General features: G+C 41.3%; 1 protein-coding gene across 1 annotated transcript in view; it reads right to left on the minus strand.

Moving 5' to 3' along the window:
• CNTNAP5 (contactin associated protein family member 5) overlaps positions 1 to 17,259 on the minus strand; it is a 277,200-nt gene that overhangs the window by 131,812 nt on the left and 128,129 nt on the right. Inside the window, exons 5-7 of the mRNA XM_085066882.1 lie at positions 10,405 to 10,608; positions 8,281 to 8,465; positions 4,486 to 4,629 (exon numbers count right to left, since the gene is read on the minus strand). Coding sequence (XP_084923008.1) covers positions 4,486 to 4,629; positions 8,281 to 8,465; positions 10,405 to 10,608 — 533 coding nt within the window. The remainder of the gene's footprint in view (positions 1 to 4,485; positions 4,630 to 8,280; positions 8,466 to 10,404; positions 10,609 to 17,259) is intronic.

Here is a 17,259-nt window from a genome sequence, read left to right on the forward strand (position 1 = left end):
CTCTGAAGACCCAGAGATTACACAGAAATATAGGAGAAAATATAAAAAGCTATTTTTAAAGGAACCAAATATTTCTGGAATTTGAGTTCACCTGCCTTACCTAAAAAATACCAAATTCAGTTCTCTTTTTAATTGTGTGACTCAACACTTTCATTAAATAATTGAATAAAACTTATTTTCTTTTAGAAATTCAAGTTGGGCTACAGGAAGTTGTGAAAAATGTCACTAAAATCTTCCAACATTTTTAGTGTTATAATTCCCATTGTCTGATTGGAGTGCAAAATATAAGAAAAAAATCTAACTCGTGATTCTCCAAACTCTAAGAGGGGCCTTCACAAATCACCAGCCTGATATTCACAGATAGATCAACACTTGCCAGAGCACTTTGGTAGAACGAGACATTGCAGGCAAGTAAATGCTTCTCAAGATGAAGGTATCTCAAATCAGCTTAATAAAATAGCATGTTTGGATTCTCTGTAAAGGGAATGAATTATTAGTTTACATTCTCCTGTCACTAGGTATCTTCTCTTGCTCTTTGATGCTGGCAATTGGTTATTTCCCCAAGGCACTCCAGTGATACATTTACATGTCACCACATCCCTTGCTGCGCTGAGCTGTCACTCTCAGATTCAACATGGCAGGCCAGTGTAGAAATTCAAGCATATCTGAAAACTGACAACTTCTGCCTTACAGTACCTTGCACTCCTCTCGAGTCAGCACAGGGTTTGCTCTGCTAAATAAAAATGCAACTCCAATTTCTATTAGCCAGAGGTAATGGAAGAGAAAGGGAGATTGTGTTTTTCTCAATTTCAGTGAGTAAGTAGGGTGGAACATTGAAAAGATCAAACACAGCATCTTTTCATGACCTCTTAATTTCTTTTCATCAGCTAGACAACTTCCTATTTTGGCATCACAAACCAGTGAAGCACAAAAACAACTCAAGACCCTGGCCACAGGTCACATTTGAGCAGTTTCTAAAGGTGCAACCAGAATCTAGCATTAGGTAACCCCTGGTGGAAAGGATCCAACTATTTTCAGGATGCTATAGCTATTTTTTCTCTTATCTACACCCTCAACCAGATTCTCAATGGATTTATCTTCCAAAAACTTGCCCCATCTCCTTCTGCATCTACATACACTCTTAACAAGCACAAAATCCCTCAATGAAGACTTCTCCATCTCAGAGATCAACAGGTCAAATTTCCTTCTGTGAAGAACAATTCCTCTTCCGCTACTTGTAAATGTAGCTCTAACTTGCATATTTTCCTGCCCCTGCTTAATTGCTCAAGAAGTGTAACTGCTGTGCAATGTGTCATAATGAGCAGTCTGCACTTCTCTTGTGTTGAGAAAACAGCTAGTAAATAGGGCAAACCTGTAGATTATTATTTTAAAGCATTTTCTGAGGTTTCCGAAGGGTCCCAGCCCTACGACCATGACAGTGGTTAATTACAGAAATTTGACTTCTCATAACCTCTTGCAAATTAAACCAGTAATCGCTTGGAAAGCACATAAAAGATCCCCTGTCATTGTTCTACATTCAATGATCAAGGGGAGTGAAAACAAAACCAACAAAAAACCCCAAACAAGCAAAACAACAAAACCACACATACACAAAAAAGCAACTGAAAAAAACCAAACCAAAACAACAAACAAACAAAAAACAAACAAACAAAAAACCCCAACAGCAACAACAAAAAACCCACAAAATCCAAAAATCAAAAAAACACAACCCAGAGAAACAAGGAAAAAACCTCAAAAAACCACAAAGCCTTACAACATGCCATCAGGGACAGAAGAAACCCTAGAGAGAAGAAAGATAGCCTGTCCAAACAGACAGGACTATGTAGAGAGGTTAAGTATCAGGCAACATAAAAATGGAATTCTGAAGGCAAGTTGCAGTTCAAAGAGACAGGCTGCCTCGTTATCTTGAGATGCCTTCTCAAGGGGATTTACTGCAAGTCTGAAAACTGCAAATGAGTTACAGAAAAGAACAGGCAGAATGATAATCACAGCCACCACCCAAGAGTACAATACACACCACAGCTCTCTGTTATTGACAACCTCTAGTTTCTTCTTCTTCTGACTTTAAATGCAGCTGATTTGGGATCATCATTTATACGGATGAGGAACTACATCATAAGAGGAAATCTATACCTCCAAAGCTGGTGTATCATTCTCCTGCTCGTGTGAAAGATACCAACAGTAAAAAAACCCCAAAGCTGATTGGTACAAAAACCCCCAAGTTTGGCTCACTGAGTGTGGCAACATTCACAAAGGCACAGAGTGAAGCAGAGAGGGAGTGCTGAAGCCTGCCTGCCTTTGGAGGCAAAAACTGATGTCTCTTAAGCATTAATAGCTTTCCAATCCCAAACCAACCAGTTTGTCATCAATTATCTTTTCCTAGGAGACAAAGGTATTTTGGGGACTAACAATGCAGAACCATTTCAGGTGATCTCCAACTTGTGGAGAGAGAACATGAGCATACAACACATTTCTGGAAGAAGTTCTTCCAAGTCCCTGTTACATTTAATTATTCTTTTGTGCTGATCCTTTCATCACATTTCCACTCCAGACAACCTTAGCAACTACAGAGACATGAAGCAGAGAAGCTTGCAGCTCCCTGTGGATAGAGCTTGTTGCATGAAAACCTCAACACACTCTGAGTAGAAGAATTTACTGCAGAGTAGCTCTGGCAGGCAAAAGACTGCATTTAACAAGAAAAAAGTTATTTTAATTTGAGGAAGTTAATTGCTATGGAGAAGAGCAGAAAACGGAAAGGAGATCAGCCTGTGTAACCTAGAAGGACCTGAGAGTTGCTAGAGGAGAGAAATAGCTGGGATGCAAAGAATGTAGAACAGATTTACAGGACCATTTCTAATAGAAGGGTGTTCATCCAAGATTATGAGGCACTCTCAGCATGGCAACCTTTCCATGCACTTTGCATACCCAAGTGTCACAGACACAGCGCAAAGCAGCTCATAAACCTTGAAAAATGCAGTACAGCAGCCCACCTTTGGAAACTATGGCATTTAAATCATCATATGAAAGAGATTGAAGGATGGAGGCACATCTCCACTACCTTAAATTGAGAAAAGGAGCTGGATTCTTAGACCTTTCATCTAGCATTGTCTGAACCAAGTGTAGTGATAACAGAGTTTCATTGCTTGGGGCCACTGATACACAGACAATGCCCTTCTGAGAAAAAGTGCATTGCAAAGTTTTTCTCTTCCCCTTTAGAAAGGCCTTTCCATTATCCAGCCAGCAAAACAAACAGCTGTTTAATGACCTAAGAAGCAGACCAGGGCTCTCTGCTCCCCCCTTAGAAAGCAAGCTGAGGGGAAGAGCAATTTAACACAGTTCATAAGACTTGTGCCTTTGAGTCCTCAGTCAGAACAATCAAACTCAAGATTATTAAAGCAAAGTCTCTTGGTCCCAGGGGAGTATCCTGGAGGCAGTCTTGACTGCCAGCAACACAGTGAGGAACTCCTCACCCATCACCTTTCCATTTTCCAGCTCCCTGTATATTCAGCCTTGCCTGAGGTGGGGAAAGTTGCAGAAAGAACTTCCTTGGTCTTCTGGCTTGCTTTGTTTTAGGTCCAGTGTGTTCATACACATTACTACAAACTAGAAGATGCCATGAGAGCAAAAAGCAGTCTCATCTCCATGTTCTCCAAAGACACAGTTTTAGCCAAAAGCCATTTATCAAAGCACAATGCAGGAGAGAGGTACAAGCTGAACAGAGATTTGAATTACGTACAAAATACTCACAGCTGTATGGGAGTGTAGTTTGCTCTTTTTGCAAAATAAAATGTTCATTATTTTCATGATCTATTTAAATATATCTGTAATATTGGACATTACTGGGTGTTAAGTTACATTTGTGGTTTTTGTTATCAAGCTGGATAAGACTGTAGTTTCTCTCGCCTTACCTCCACCATTCCACATTTAGAGACACTACAAGGTCAATGGCTCTCAGAGCTGCCAATATACTGAATATAAAGAGCAGCAGAAAAGAAGCTATTTCCAGTAATAAAAGGAGTATTTTTTCTCCTCCATAATATGAACTGAAGCATCAAAGTAGAATTTTGCTAGTGCTGTACTTCCCAACTGTGATAGAGAATGGTTCAAAAAATAAGATTTTATCTGAGTTTACCAGGAAAAAAAACTACTCTATGACTTGTACCATGTCATTAAATATACACATTTTAATCTTGAAAAAAATAATTAAAAAGTTTCTCAAAGCAAATTCTAATACACCAGGAAAGTCAGAGAAATGCATTGATTTCCACACATGTCTTTCAATAACTCTCACCACAGGAGCTGGTGCCGGCTGGTGTTAGCCTCAGCAATATCATTTTAACAAGCTAATTAAGCTCACAGCTCTCCAGATCGGAACTGTGCTCATTCAGTGCAGCCAGCAGCACCAAGAGAGCACCAACAGCATGGAAGCAAAGAAGGAAAGCACATGGAAGGAAAGCCTCTTACCACAGTATAGATCTGAGGTTTGCGTCTTTTGGCCAGGTCAATTATATTGACTCCATTGTAATAAAGGTTCTCAATGCACCCATGGAAATTTTTCCTCTGAAATGTTCCTGGTTTCCCTGGAACAGGAATCCCTCCGAAACTGAGCTTTTGGAAAGAATAAGAACAGCATTATTTATAATATTACATATACATGGATGTACATGTTTCTAATATATTACATTATATCACCATCCCAAAAGCAAGAGAGCAGAGCCCCACTCCATACATCCACTTGGGATATTGTTTAAGAACTAATTCCCACCAACAACATCACTGGGAGCATGAGGCAGGGCCTGGCCACCTCTCAGGGGGAATTACAGCCCCCACTGCATTCGTGCTGCTGGAGAAATGCTTCTGCCACAGCCAGCTCACTGCTTTGGGAGCAGCTCTGAATTGCCTTGGCACACCAACCTAGTGCCCCCAGCTCCCCACCCAGCAACACCCAACACAAGGAAACTTTCCCACAGTGTCCAACCCACAGCCCCACTGGCCCAGAGGGTCACACCCAGCTGCACCCCACAGTGCTCAGGAGCTGCAGAGCAATGGGGGAATAAACTCTCCCTGCCCTCAGAGCACTGGATTTGCCCGAGCTGGGGTCACTCCTTTCTCAGGCACATGTCTGAGCAGTTCTGGTTCCAGCCAGCACTGGGTATGATCACATACACAAAACACCCCATTTGCAACTTGCAGTTTCACTGTGCTTTGGTCTTTACAACAGTCACATGTGGGATTTGGGACTGAGCTTTGTAATGGAGAAGTTCTGCAGGCTAAACATTTGCACAAAACTTCTGCTGTGCTGTTGTCTAAGCACTGGCAGATGTTAACACTGTGCAGGTTGCAGCTCCTCACCTACCTGGATAGCTGAAAGCCCCAGGAGGACAAATACATAATAATTGTTTAGATTCTGAAGAAAAGAAAGAGTGAGAGAAAAAAAAACCCCAAAAACCAAAACAAACCCCACAACCCAAAAAAATTCTGATAATCCTACCTTCATTTTCCAAATGTCACAGCTAGTGTCTAATTAATTTCCCTGACTTTTCTGGCAAAGCCTTACTGGTGGTACCACTAAAGTTTTACTCATATTTCCCATCACAGCCAGCAGCACTGTGAGTGATATCATGCAGGTGGGGATCCTGCAGCCACCACACTTGATCAGGAGCTGTGCTGCAATCCTGCTGCAGCCACTGCAGCAAGATCATGCACTACTGTGTGGCACCACTCACATGCTGACAGCTGTTGGAACCTGGTCAGACTTATTCCCCTGTCACAACTCCCAGAGCCTTACCTCAGTTCATTATTACAAAAATAAAGGGCAATTTGGGGGTTATTTTTCCTCCCACTCCACCTAACAAGCTGTGATACGTAAGCAAATGAAACCTCCCTGGGTAACCTTGAAAACACTTATTTGAAAACAAGTTCGTAATGAACTTGCACCTCAGTTGTTTTAATTGATCACTTCAGAGAAATAAAGAGTGAACAGACTGCTACTTTACGTCACATGCAGGTTTGTTATTGACATGAGGGCTTATCTGGTAGCAATGGGGTTTTTTTCCAGTGAGAATCATTAGTTCTTTCTAAAACACCAGACTTTCCTTCCTTCATGTTCTATTCTTCAAGTCTCCTGCTTAGAGACTCTGTACTGGGGTTTCAAAACCAGAAGAAAAATCAATATCAATTACACCAATACATTATTAAGAAAACAGTTTCCTTTGTGATTGGTAATAATTTTAATTACAAAAGTAATGATTTTATTACCCTCAGTAAGGCCTTTAATCCCTAAAGTGTGCTGAGATAAACTTTCAGTAGACTCTGTTGCTGCAATGTTTGACTGAAAGATTGTCTCAGTGCAAATGGAGAGAAAAACACACTGTGAAAAACAAAGCTCAAGGGACAAGGTCTGAATGCCACAGAGGTTAGTGGTGATGCTGATTACTGCCACCTGAAGATTTTTTCTATCATGCTCCCTGTTTTGGAACATCTGGAAAAATGTTCTGCAAATTAAATTGGAGCCTGAGTTTCCCCTAATCGGCACCAAGCAGGAAGCAAGAAATTTTATTATTTTGAAATTAGAAAAGGTGATGACTCAATTATTTAGCTTTTCTCAACTCCATCTTAAAAGCATAGCTTTGGCCCCTGATAATTAAGTCTACAGTTGTTGCAGAATTCCACTGCTCCAAGTGCTGTCCCTACTAAATGTGATTTGGTACAGCAATACCAGGGGACACTTACCACTCTCTCCACCCCGCTTTGTGAAATGCAAAGAAGGGAATTTCATCTGGAAGTAGAGAGGAGGAGAGAGCAGGCATCTGCCAGTGCTGAGCCGTCTGCTTTTATCCCTTGGGTGTGTTGGAAAATGATCCTTTCCAGAGAAACGCATTCAAAGTGCAAAGGGGCAACTTGTGGTCTCTGAAGCAGTGAACCATGCCAGCTCAACACATCCAGGCAGGGTGATGGCTCTGTGCAAGCATGACCCTGAGCCCTGTGGGCCAGGAAGGCTTGGCAGACAAGCACAAGGGGATAAAAATGAACATGGGCCATTTGCACGCAGGTGTGCGTTGATGGGGGCACAGATAAGGAACTGCCTTGCATACAGATATTGTGATATATTGGGGGTTTTAAGGGTTTTTTTAACAACTATCATCCACAAGTGCTGAACTGCTGGAGTGATATAAACTGCACTCTGCCACACCTTGGTCTCATCACAGGGGAGCACACCAGCCTCGAGGTTTATGGGCAGGCAGGATGTTCCCTCTACTCAGCCCTACCTTGCTGAGCTGCTCTGGCTGCCTAGAGCAGCATGCTCTGCAACATCCCCAGATATGAAGGGACCTGGGTCACAGCTGGTGGTCATGAGAGTCATAGAATCACAGAATTACTAAGATTGAAAATACCTCCAAGATCAAATCCAACCCAGCATCACTGTGTCCATGACTAAACCATATCCCCAGGTGCCACTTCCATACACCTTTGGAACACTTCCAGGGATGAAGATTCCACCACCTCCCTGGACAGCCTATTTCAATGTGTGACCACCCTTTCAGTAAGGAATTTTTTCCTACTACTCAATCTGAACCTCCCCTGCCACAACTCAAGGCCATTTCCCCTCATCCTGTCATTTGCTACCTGGGAAAAGAGACCAACCCCCACCTCACTACAACTTCCTGGCATTCTGGAGGCCAGCCATGCCTAGTGGGAAGAAAATGATTTTCACCTGCTCATCTCTATGTGGAGAACTACAATCCCAGCGAGTGGTGGCTGTAAGAGGGACAACTCAGGGCTGGAATCCCCTTGGTCATGCTCAATTCAGTGCAGGGATGGTGCACAACGATGCCATTAAAATCATATTGGGGATGATGGCACAGCACTTCTCCCTACAGATAAGGGCAATTGCTCCCTGAACATTCGACTAGAACCCAGCCTGTGACTTTTCATTTATTCAAAGTCTGCCACACTTTGATGTGTAAGCATAATGCACTGCATATTTGCACGGAGACTGGCCACTTTCTGATGCTGGTGTAAGCATAATGCACTGCACATTTGCACAGAGACTGGCCACTTTCTGATGCTGGTGTATATGGAGTTACACTGACATAGTTTATGCTGGTAAAGTATGGAAGAAGCTCTCCAAGAAGGAAATATTAAATAAAGATCTTTGCTGGAAAGCAACAGCTCATGGGGTAGTTGCTCTCCATCATATCCATTTCATAGCAATTCATACCTCAACTCCCAGGTTATAAACTAAAGGGCTTCACACACCTCGTAATCAATATCCAAGTGATCCGAATCCCCCTTTGTTCGGAAGTGCTGGGTGTGCTTGTCCACTGTGAAGTTCACTTGCTTGTTGAAGCGTTCAATGAGAACCGAGTGCCAGTGCTGGTCATCCAGGAGGCTGCCCAAGGTGACAGATGTGTGGCTGTTACTGAAGTGCAGGTTGGAGTCCCCTGGAGTAGCACAGACAGGCAGAAGACACCAGAGTTATCTTCAGACTCTTAACTGGAGCATGGGGACTCAAGGGAAGCCCAGAGCAGAGCTCCAGGATGCAAACCAGAGCTCTGGGAAACAGATCCTTTTCAAAGACTGCCTCAGATTTCTTGGGTCTCTTATACACATATATTTGTGTCTATCCCCCCTTCATACCCACACATTTTTTCCCATGAAATCCTTGTGATGACCCAGGAGGTGTCACGGATGCTGCACCCACACATTGCAGCACATGGAAATACTGCTCTGCCTATATCCTTGGTTCTGCCAGGCCAATTTTGTCCTGGTGGTTTAAGAGCTTTCTTTGGGTAGCACCAAAATCTTCTGTCTAGTCACATTAACAGACGACTCCTGACACTTCACTTTCAACTCTGTGCTCTCTGCATTTTAACAAGAAAATTGTACCTGTCCATTTTCACAGGAAAAAAGAAAAAAGGGCGCGAGACAGTGAAGCAGTAAGAGTGTTTTGTTCAGCTCTTAAAAATTCTTAAACCTGGCCTAGATCTCCAAAAGTATAGATCACAAATCATAAAACTATTTAGGCCCTAACCCAGTAATTTCAAGCACTCTTCTGTTTTCCAGCTGGCTACATGTCTGAACACTTCAGAGCCTCTCACTGAAAGGCAGTGTGTATCCTCTTTTACATTCCTGCAGAATGGAAAGAATACAAGCTCCAAAACTGCCAGGCAAGATGCAAGCAGATTAAAGAGAAGATATCAAAACCCTTGCCCATGGCACAGAGGACTGGAAATGGCTAAAATTTTGTACATTTGGGGCTACAGCTGAAGAAAAAACTCGTCTCAGAATACACATTCACAACAATATCTCCTCTGGAAGAAACTACATAATTAATTGTACTATATTCTTATCCCAGCATGAAACATTTGTAAGAGGATAATTCAGTGGGATAGACTCCCATTCAGAGCTTCGGGATGTAGCTTTTTCCTCCAAGTATCATCCAAATCCCAAATCAGAAAAATTATGCATTATCATTTCTAATCTTTGCTGAGAAAGAAAGAAAGAAGGAAAGAAAGAAAACACAGCTTGAGAGACCAAGCAATTAATGAGCTTATGTAAAAATGAAGTCCAACAGCTGTGGAAAACAGTTACTGATTTTTAAAACAAACATAATTAAACACAAGGGGGAAAATGCCCAACTCAAACCCCTCAGTATGAGAAACATGAGTCAGCAGAGACTGCTGAGGCCAGCAGCATGGGACACACACAGATGAAGCCAGTGAAGATTTTGCAGTAAGGCTGTGAGAGGGGATATGATCTCTCCTTCTGCAGTAGTTCCTACCATTATCAAAGTGCTTCAGTGTATTCATCAGAGAAAAAAACAAGCTTCCTTCTACAGAAAGAAATTAAGCCAGCCAGAGGAAATTATTTCCTCTGATGCTCTGATTCAACATGATCGTGCAGTGATGGCCTTGCAGATATTCAAGAAGGAATATTCACAGTTTTCAAGAAGGAAATGTATAGCAGTGTGCACCATGTTTTGACCAGAATGTTATCATTGAAATTCTGTATTCTCAGCTCAGCTCTGAATCACTGAGGGAATGGAAAAAAATTAGACAAAAACCAAAAATAAACCTTTTTTTGCAGTCCAAAGCAAATTTCCTGAGAATGCTGTTCTTAAAAATAATATAAAAAACCCACATACACATACAAAAAAAAATAGAAAAAAAGGAGATATGTGAAGTATCACAACTCTCCATTGGGCAGCTCTGCCTCGATCAGCACTAGTTAGAGGAGCCAAGGGCTGTTCTTGGCTCAGCTACCATGTTGTGCATGACATCAGCACACAGCATATTCTGTTGATATCCCCTAGAGTTTCCCAAGACTGTCTAATATAAATAACAGATTTATATGCAAACCGATAATCCCGATTACCCTTACCCAGGTTGAGGTGCAAGGAGAGCTTCCCTTTCTGCAGTTCCAAGGTTATGTAGTCTCCACGCTGCCCTTCTCCATGGAATAAGACTCCATCCCCCTGCATGCTCTTGAACTTCAAGGAAACTACATCTTTGAATGTGCTCATAAGCTTCTGATTGAACCTGTAGAGAAGTGAACTTCTGCCATCGAAGTCTGCAATATCTGACTCTGGAAGAAAGAAAATGGCAAAATGACAAGGAGGGGCAGCATCAGGAGAGGGACTGTATTTTTTTCAGATCCTTTTAAATAGAATTTGGAGTCAGGCATTGTCCAAAGTGTGCATCCACAGGAGGCACAGGTCATTTGGGCGACCACATTTCATCCATTTCCAATCCTCTCCCTCTGCTGGGGAAAGGGAACACTAGGATAAAACCAGAGAGCTCCTCTGCACTTGCCTTCCTCATACAACACTTCTCTCTCACTTAAATTTTTAGAACAGAACAGAACAGAACAGGTGCCTTCCATCATATTCAGATCTCCAGAACATCCCTTGTCACATTTGCTGTTCATCTCAAATGCATTCAGGATGTTATTCATTGCTTTGAACACTTCAGCACTCACTCCACTTTTGTAGCTTCACAAGTGTCTGTTGAGCTGTTCCTGCATGTCAGCCGTGCCTGCATCCACCTCTGCATTCAAATAAGGATCCCCTCAGCCTCCAAGGGCTGGCTGCTTGCTTGTGATGGGCATTTATCAGCCATGTTTCTGCATGCAAATTGACTAGGCTGGCAGGAATAGTCAAATATCAATTCAAAAAGCTTTTGAAGAGATTTCATGGGAACTGGGCATCTAAACTGATTATACACCTTTGAAAATCCTATTAGAAACATATTTTTCCCTTCAGCCACCCTCTAAAATCCCAATCATTCTGCTAGGAAACAAGCTTTCTGTTCCTCAATTGCAATTAATATTTTCTTTGGCAGCAGCAGCAGCCTGCAGTACTCTCTTTGCTTTATAAAGTGGTCTTTTAAGCAAAATGTATTTTCAAACAAATTTTTAAATGTCTATATAACCAGAATATTTCAGGTAGCTTTAAATACTTTTAGCTAGTATGCTGTTTTGTACAAACATCTGACTGACATACATTAATTCAATTCCAATTTCTACCCAACTGCAATTTGACACAATTTACAAAAACAAATAACACCCTCCTAGTGCCCAGGAAGAAAGAGCATAGACTGTCTTTGTTTGCAAACCACACATTTTAATTATAACCCAAAGCTATCAGTTTTCTGTTTCCTTCTGGAAAATAACTGAGAGGTTCATACAATCAAGACTTCCAGTCAGCAACTGTATTGTGATTCAAGTCGGGTGATTTAAGGTCACCCAAGCTCCCTTGAGAGTTCTTCTATGCTTTTAAGCATTAACATTAGTTTCATCTGCTCCTCTTTAAAAACCAAAAATATTAGGAGCTGGGGGGGGGGGGGGGGTTAACCTTTCCTGTTTTTTTTTTTAACTGGACCAAAATTTAAAGAGGTTTGCAATTAAAAGCTATTAAAAGCTCAGAAAATAAAACAGCTGTTAATGATTTGTTGCCATGGAAACTACCATGCAAACTTCTGCCTGTCAGTATGGCAGTTTGTACAGAAGTTTGATGGCACAATTACAAACTTGCAGGGAGGAGGACATTTAAATTTGATGCAAAATTCTGTAACTCCCAAACCAATGTCATTCTAAATAAAAAGGCACCTGATTTTTTTTTTTTTTTTTTTTTTTTTTTTTTGAATAAAACTACAAAACTCAATCCTGGGGAAATTCACTCCTGTATAAACTAAGACCAACTTCTTATCTGTGATGTCAGAATTTTAGCATGCAGTTTCCCATCATTTGTGGAACAGCGGCTAGTTTAGGAGTTGCCATGAATAAAAAAGTATTCCTGTCATCTGTTTTTACTGTTTTTAACTTCTGAACCAGGTGTTAAGAAACAGATCCTTCAGAATTGCTGACTTCTCTCTATTGACATCCTGACTGCCAGTTTCTATAAAGGGAATTAAATTGGTAGTTTAGTTCTTATGAATTTCCCCTAACTTCATTAAATACTTCCATTTGTTTAAAGTAAATCACAAGTGTGTTATAAAAATGGATTCATTTCAACACAGGCAGGAATTAGGAAACAGCTTGTAAAGAATTTACAGTCTTTGGTTTCCAGAGCATTTTGCAGCTAAAGTTGATTTTCCTCCTAGCTCTTAAAACTATGGATACTGTAAGAGTGAAGGTGTACTGATTCAATGTTGCTGCAAAAGTGGCCCTTTTTTCACCTTCTTCTCAAGATCCAAGGCTCCAGCCAGTCTGAATTCACACTTCAGTTCTTGTTCTTAACTCTCCACTAAGCCACAGCATAACATGATTTCTTGAAGAGCTCTACTACTGACATTTACTGAGTATATCACAAAGGAAAACCTGTTTCTGAAAAGTTCTGCTCCACTAATTATCAGTTGTGAGCACATTGGCCAATAAATAGCCCTGAATGAAACGGGAATATGTCAAATAAATGCTAACACTGGCAGCCAAAAGTCATTAGTGGCAGTCTGCATGACAACAAATCGTTGGTTCCTGTTCAAAACAGCCACTCCAGAAAACCTGCTTAGTGTTTGCTCGGTGTTTATTTAGTCCATGTATGTCCATAACCCTCTTGCAGCAGGAGAATGAGGACCCAAAACCTTTCAAGTCTCAGAAAATCTGTAGTAATAACAAACTAAAACACAACATGTAATTTCATTTTGCTCTGCCTGCTGGTGTATTTATGTTCCCTGAAGACAGACTTTACTCATTCTGGGCTCTTTTCTCACTGTCCTCATCAACAAGGCTGTTGACAGGCTGGCAGCAGTATGAGATCACAGAGTTTACTTGTGCACCAATCTGCTCCCAGCAGCAGAGAGGAAATACAGCCATACTTAAAAAGACAGTCCTCCCTCCCAGTGATTTTGGGAAAAGTGAACACTTAGCAAAGATACTCTAAACCAGGAATAACTCTAGGAACAGTTGCAATGTGAGATAGGAACTTTCAGTCTTGCACTTGCACCAATGAAGAGAATCTTTAACTCCTGGCAGAAGGGAAGTGAACAACTCCTGGTCTGAACAGATGTCTCCCCTGGCCAGTCACAGCTTCCTGGTTTGAATGACCCTTTAGCCATGCCCACCTCTCTCTCAGACATGCAATCCAAGGGGTAAATGTGAATGACCACTTCAGAGGTGACGGCTCTGCCATGCAGCTTTGTCCCTATCACAAATCTCTGCTTCCTGGACAGCAATCATGTGGGTATTTACCTTGCCCATTTGATTATAAACACTACTGGTCAATGACCTACAGACACTAAGCAGTTCTCTGCAATGTGTTCTTTTCTATCTCCATAGGAAGACAAGGAGAGGATGAAGGATGAAGGATGGTGAGGAAAAAGAAAGAAAGAAAAAGAAAAGAGACAGAAAAAGAATCCAGTAAAAATATAATTTAATAAAAAAGCACAATTTCAGATTATATACCCTGAAGCAATGACAGCAAAGTATGAGAAAACAAGAGTCCTGAACTGCAAGTGAAGAATTCTGCTCTCAGAAGACACCCTGTCTCACACCCTATCATTGTTTCTCCAGTGGTATCCCAGCCTGTTAACTGCACATACATCCAATTCTCCTGATGTACTTTGGGCTGTTAACCAGTCATAGAATATGATCAGCATCTTCAATGCAGCTATAAATCTTATCCTATGGAAAAATTGTGTCAGCAATTTTTTTCTTGTGCTAAGCTAACAAGACTTTTCCCAAGTATAAAGATGTACTTGTTGTCCCTCACCACCTCCAGCATCAAAAGCAATTGGTTTGCCATTTGTCTGAGCATGTCCTCTGCTGCAGCTCTGCTTATCTGTTAGTCACACTGCTGGAGCCACTGCTGCAAAGGGACAGCAAGAGTTTAAACATATTTCTGCGTGGAACTTTCCATACAACTCATCATCAATCCTTTTCTGAGCAGGAACCATTGGTGTGTATTTTCAGATCATCATCTCCTTCCTATTTCAGTACCTGTTTTGAGGATACCAGATGAAATCTCTACAGGGATTTCAAATCAATGTAATTCACTTCCATTTAAATACATACTTTCTGAAGCAAACAATTAGCACATGTTATCTGTGAATTACAGCTTACATAACGGCCTTGGAGTCATTTATTCATAAGAACTTCAATCTGTATGGGATAGGATCATGAACACTCATAATCTGAAATACCTTTACTGTTCAAAACATGTTTGTATTTTTCCAAAGAAACAATGTCAACTGGCAGCCAAATAGAGGGGGAAAAGAAAAAGGAAAGAAGGAAAAAAAATACAAAAAGAAAACTCATTTGTTTGACAAGGAGATTTGAGGAATAAATTCCGAGTAAATTATTTCTAGCAGAAACAACAAGCAACAGCAAGTGCCATTCAGCAGCCCAGTACCATCATGGACTAAGTTACCCACTTTAGCATCCAATGCACACAGCAGGATGCCTCAGCATGTTTTGCTGCTGTGTCCTGGCAGAGTGTCACCTGGCAGGAGACCTACAAGACCTGATGCCTTCCACGTGCCCTCAACTAAACAGTCCTCATGGAAAGCTGCACTTGCAAAAGCTGGCACAGGATTGTGTTCCTGGGACCTCTTGACCAGAGAATGCTGCATAGGAAAATCATACTCCAAAAATGAGATAACAGAGCCTTCTGTGACAAGACTGTCACATTCACCTAAAAAGGTGGCAGGGAAGCCACAGGTGGCTCTTATAGATGGATTTGTATCAGCTGATGCTGTTTCTACTCCCAGCATCACACTCCTTCTTTCATATACATAGAGATACTTGCATGAAGATGGTGCACATTCAATATACTTTTTCTTCTTTTAGTTCAGTTTTCTTCCTGCTTGTTCTACAGCCTGTCTCTAGAAACTCAAGCTTTGTAATTTTTAATTTTTTTTTTCAGATTATTAATATATTTCTTTTGCTACAATTGAACACAGTGGATGAGTCTGTGTGTTATCAACTTTACAAAATGCAGTTATGTAGGTGTACACCCGCTCAGGATCTGCAAGAGGTATTCTGTCAGTGTGACACTAAAGATGACATTTTATAAATGATCAAACATCTTTTGTACAGGAGGGTTAGGAGTAGCCAAGATAGTGAAACTATATAAGCACAACTTGTAGACAGGTATTGCTTGGCATATGCAATTTGCCAGAGAGAAATGTGAATGGCACATTTATATAAATGGAATGAATATTTCAACACCCTGTAAAAGTTTTATGAATCCCTTTTATTTCTTTCCTGGCTGGCTTTAATCTCATACCTTAATTCCACACAAGCACTTTTATTTCCTGTAACTGCAGGGTACAGGACAAAGATGAAGACTTAATGATAGCACAAGGCAACTCAGCCTGCAAGTGACTGAAATCTTCTTTGTATCACAGGAAATACAACCACAGTCTGACATGAAAGCAGTGCTCATGTAGTACATCACATGGATTAGCACCAAAAAAAGAAAAACCAGCCACAAAAGTTTCAATCTTTCATAAGTTCATGTTCTATTTGTTACGCATCTTTTTGGACTATACTCATACTCTTCACTGCAGAAGTTTGGGCATCATTAACAGAAGAAAGCTCTTGAAAACAGATTTGCTGTTTCAGAATTATGTCACAAGGGCAGTTAGTTTGAATTTCAGGGTTCAGTTTGCATGTTCACTTACACACCCTGAAGAAATCTCTTGCCCTAATGACTCTGCATCCAGGCCAGGCTGTTGCAGGTCAGTGCACAGGTCAGTGCACAGTGCCTGTGCAGCTGGAGAAACAGCATCTAAAAGAAGCTGAACAGATGTGATAAACCTGCACAGAGACCATAAGAATCTTCCTGTGAAACCATGTGAAGCAGACCTAAGATCCATGTGCAGTGACAAAGCCACTAGGAGCCCTGGAGATGTGTCTCTGTTCAGTGGGATCACGTGAATCAATAAGTTTTATAAACTTCTCTCTTTGATTTATGATTTCGATGAATTTGTCCCCCAAATAGTTTTTATGCTTATTCTCTTACAACCCCTTATCTGTGCTTGGGAGGAACAGATAAGGACCTAAGCTAAACAGGGAGATGTACAGTAGTGTCAGACAATGGTGACTTGTGCCACACCATGCTGAACTTACTGGTAAAATGCTGACTAGTGAAATACCCTGAACTCTCCACAACAAAATCTCTCCCATCTCCAGCAGTGTCTCAAGTCACAAAGACCATTTCACAGATGAACACAAAGTCACCTGAGAAACAAATATTGGACTTGGATTTCCTCATGAGTGTACTTTTGTCCTCTGCGAGGGAGCAGTACTGGTCTTTTTGCTTTACATTCACAGCCTGCCATGGTCATAGGTCATACATCTGCACCACTGCACCAAGATATGTCACCAAAACACCCCAAACCAGCAATATTTGTTGGCTGCTCCAAAGCCCAAAACACTACAGACTATATCTTCAAAGATCATCATGTGTTAAGAATGGCCAAAGAAAGCAGTCATGCAAAAGCAGTTAAAGCAGCAGATAAGGTCTCAGCACTTTTGAGCTATGCAATCAGCCACAGTACTTCCCTCCACAGCTAGGTAACTTGCCTTAAACTCAGAAATAAACTGTTTAGACAAATATAGCCCTACAAAGATCCCAATTAGCTTTGTGCCCTCCAGTGGGCAGGAGGTTTTGCAGCATCTGACTGCCTGGCACTCCCAGAAGCAGCAAATTGCTCTGTGGTGGGCTCAGCTCTGAGAAAGCTTCACCAGCTGAGTGAGATGGGCAGCACATCCCCAGGCAGAAATGCAAGAAAAACTACT

The sequence above is a fragment of the Lichenostomus cassidix genome, chromosome 7 (genome assembly GCF_008360975.1).
Source record: "Lichenostomus cassidix isolate B80296 chromosome 7, HeHo_3.0, whole genome shotgun sequence".
Lineage (NCBI taxonomy): Eukaryota > Metazoa > Chordata > Aves > Passeriformes > Meliphagidae > Lichenostomus > Lichenostomus cassidix.